Here is a 3,871-nt window from a genome sequence, read left to right as displayed (position 1 = left end):
TTTAATATGCTTTGCTTCTTGATTTGATTATCTTTCCTCCTATTTAGTTCATGATAGTGGTTAAGCATTTCAATTCGCTAACCTTTCATGTTGGGTATGCTCTACAAGGACTTTCTTGTGTTTCCCATGGGGGTTCCATTTAACATGAGAAAGAGATGCCACTCTGGTGTGAATCTAGAGCAACATGACTTCAGTAGTACACAGATGAGGCTTCTGTACCTCTTCTACACCTCTCCCTCATTCATTCATGTTACAGTGTTATATAGGCTACTTATTTGATACTATAGAAGAAAACTGGGGTGCTTTCATATTCTTTATGTCTTGTAGAAAACAAAAAATAGCACTATCTTTTTTTAATAATTGTCACAAATTTATTTACCAGGTTTCTTTCTGTCTCCATCAAGATGTGAGTTCCTATCTAATATTAGTCCTTCAGTGCAACATGAAGGACTCCCGTCACATAGGAAACATCTAGTGGGGTTCAATTCCATGGGTTCTGGTTTATCATGTGCTCTGGTTTGAATGTAGGTATCCTTCCAAATTCCTGTATTCAGTTCAGCCTCAATGTAACAGGATTGAGAGCTGGTTAGGCCAGAAAGCCCCAACCCCAAGGATGGGATGTGCACATTACAAGGGCTTCTCCAGTATGTGCAAGAACCTGGTTCACTTCCCAGAACTGCACAAGTGTGGACACACACACACATACACACACACACACACACACACACAATATTTCATTTATCAAGCTGTGCAGTGATGTATGGCTGTATTTTAATTATCTCTCTTGTCTCTTTGACCAAAATATCCAACAAGAACAACTTGGAGGAGGAGAAGATTCTGTGGGGCTAACAGTTCCAGAGGTCTCTGTTTCTAGATGGCTCACTCCATTGCTCTGCCCAAGGACAGGTAGTCCATCATGGAGTAAGGGCCCAGTGGAGGAAAGATGCTCAGTCCAGAGCAATAAAAAGCAGAAATCTAGAGCATAGATAGAATGAGGCCATTCAAAGCCACAAAGTGATTACAGATTTTCAGACTCAAAATGAAAAGACCACTGAATATTGTACAAATTTTAAATTGTAAATCAGTAAATATCAGTCTCCAAAACGCACTGAAGCAAAAGACCTTCCAGGGTCCTTTCTTGTTCTATTATGAAAGTTGGAAAGTTATTATGAAAGTTGGAAAGCTCCTGGAGGCCCAAAAGTGAGATGACCCCTGGGGGTTATGCCTGGGTGTGCCTGAGTGATTTCTGGCTCTGATCTCACAAGGAGCCACTGTGAGGCGATCTCAACCTGCGGGTATATAAGAGAGTGGCCGTGGCTGGGTTTTTTGTCCATAAGTACAGGAAGCTCTTGGTGGTGACCTGTCGGACTCCCAGATAGTTAGAGCGTTTGGTGGTGGTTGGTGGTTGGTGATTGGTGGCTGGTTGTGGTCTTTGTATATTGGGTTTTTTGATTTGGGTTTTTTTTCTCCCTTTTGTTTTCTTTGCTTTCATTTTCTGGTTTTTTTGTTTTAGTTTTTTGTTTTGGTTTATTATATTTTTTTTAGTTTATCTAGCATCCTTGTTCCTGTTTAGGATGAGAGATCAGTGTAGTCAGAGCAGAGTAGAGCTGCAGGAGCAGAGCTCTTGCTCTGAGCCTGCCTTCACGGACCATTACATGGTCCTGAAGGACATTGGGGAAGGGGGCTTTGCCCAGTTGAAACTTGCCCGCCATCTTCTTACTGGGACACAGGTTGCAGTGAAGGTCTTGGCCAAAGGAGCCACGAAATTCACCTTGCTATCTGAACCAGAGATGATGGCGGAATTGGACCACCCAAATGTGATCCACCTCTTTCAGGTTATGGAGACCAAGAAATACCTCTACCTCATCATGGAGCACGCAGGTGGGGGAGAGCTTTGGGATTTCATCCCAACAACTGGCATGGACGAGGAGGAGGCCCGCAGAATGTTTAGGCAGATCGGGCAGGCCGTGCAGTACTGCCACCAGAAGGGCATCGTGCACCTGGACCTGAAGCCGGAGAACGTGATGGTGGATGACGAACGCAATGTGAAGCTCATTGACTTTGGCCTGAGCACCAGAGTCACAGCTGGAAAGAAGCTCAATAAATTCTTTGGCACTCTCCTCTATGTTCCCCCAGAAATTATCTGTCATCAAGAATATGAGGGCCCCCCGGCAGACATCTGGAGCTTGGGTGTGGTCCTCTATTCAATGCTCACAGGGATCTGGCCCTTTGAGGCAAGCACCGATAGCAAGCTGAAGAAACTCATCAGGTTGGGAAGGTACATCATTCCTTCACATGTCTCCAAGGAAGCCAAGAGCCTCATCCGTGAGATACTCAAAGTGGACCCCAAGCAGAGGCCCACCATAGACCAGGTAATGGGGCACCCGTGGCTGACCCAGGGTGAGGACGCTCCACCCAATTCTCCTTGTGAGGTACTCCCCAAACTCCCAGACCTCACAATCTTGAAAACTATGATCAACATGGGTTATGACCACTATAACACCTGGGTGTCCGTGGTGAGAAGGAAATTCAATGATGCCATGGCCACTTACCGCATCCTCCAGCACCAGAGCACCCAAGGGGAGGCCTCCACTGCCCAGGTGAAGCCCAAGCATTACCCAGGCCCTAAGGATCCTCCCTGGGTCTGCCACAAGAAGTTTCCCAGTGAGCCTGCCCTTCCCTTGCCCTGTGAGCAGCAGCAGCAGCCTGCTAGAAGAGCCAGCATGCCCACCATCACTCTCCGCTGCTTCCTCAAGGACACACTGCCTCCCAGCCCAGCCTCCCAGCCTGACCCAGTGTCCAGCCCCTCACCCTCCCAAGAGACCTCCAGAAGGCAAGCCCCAGACAGAATCCCGGGTTGGAAGAGGGTGAGGAGGAGGATTGCCAAATGCCTCAGGCAGCTATGCTGCATACCCTGCTTCCGTGGGCCACTCTCCAGAAAGAGAGTGGTTCCCGTGGAAACGCCCAGCCCAGACAGACAGAACTGATGGACAGCAGGAAGATGCTAAGCTGTGCGGCTGCTGACGGGCTCAGGCTTCTCCACCCAGATCCAGGCAGGAGCGCATCTGCATGCACCAGAAGACTCCTCTGCCCCCACCTGCGAAGACACATCCTAAGACTTTTCTCTGTGGAACACATAGACTTTTCCCTGGGACACTTCCTTCCCCCTGTCCTGCTCTTTGTCCTTTCTTCCATGCTTTGGGAGAAATTTATTTTCATTTCCTTTTTTTTTAACATTGTATAATAAAAAATTGTTTCAAAGATTTAAAAAATTGTGGGTTTTGTTTTTTTAGAGAAAGGCCTAAGGGCTACAGCCAGAGTCCAGTAGCTATCCTAACCAAGGCCGGGACCACAGTGCCTCCCTCTACTAATTATATAGTCGCTCCACTTGAGCCAGGGTACATGGGGAGTCACTTGCCTCAAGCCAATGTAAATGGGGACTTGCTCCCCTTGATGGAGTATAGACGGAGATGCTCCCCTTGAGACAGTGTAGACTTGATTCACTTTGAGCTGGTCACTTTGACCAGATCTTTTCCTCGTCTTCAGGCCTGAAGTGTGTGGGGACAGTGGGTTGCACAGGAGGCTTCCTGAAACTTCCAGCCCTGCCATCTCTAGCTCTAGCAGCTTCTTCCTGCCTTTACCTTTAGTGGTCAGAAATTGATAACATGGTTAAAACAGCATGATATATAGAGTACTTTTACATTTTTGTTATTATTTGTAAGCCTCAGATCAAAGAATTACCATATTATAATATAACATTATTATAATATAACATTTTTCTCCCATTTTTCTCCAACCAACCAAGTTTGGCTGTGAGAATTTTGTTAAAGCTTCGTCCCAGGGCTTTCATCCCAGGGTTTCATACACTGAC

At 46.7% G+C, this 3,871-nt stretch overlaps 1 protein-coding gene across 1 annotated transcript; it reads left to right on the top strand.

Moving 5' to 3' along the window:
- The first annotated feature begins 1,574 nt into the window (after positions 1–1,574).
- On the top strand, positions 1,575–2,987 carry LOC144366120 (sperm motility kinase 4A-like). The gene has a single exon (XM_078019488.1). It carries the CDS (start codon positions 1,575–1,577, stop codon positions 2,985–2,987), a length of 1,413 nt encoding a protein of 470 aa, XP_077875614.1.
- The last annotated feature ends 884 nt before the right edge of the window (positions 2,988–3,871 follow it).

The sequence above is a fragment of the Ictidomys tridecemlineatus genome, chromosome 1, assembly GCF_052094955.1.
Source record: "Ictidomys tridecemlineatus isolate mIctTri1 chromosome 1, mIctTri1.hap1, whole genome shotgun sequence".
Lineage (NCBI taxonomy): Eukaryota > Metazoa > Chordata > Mammalia > Rodentia > Sciuridae > Ictidomys > Ictidomys tridecemlineatus.
Note: the sequence above shows the minus strand (reverse complement) of the source record. Positions and strands in the feature narration are given on the sequence as shown.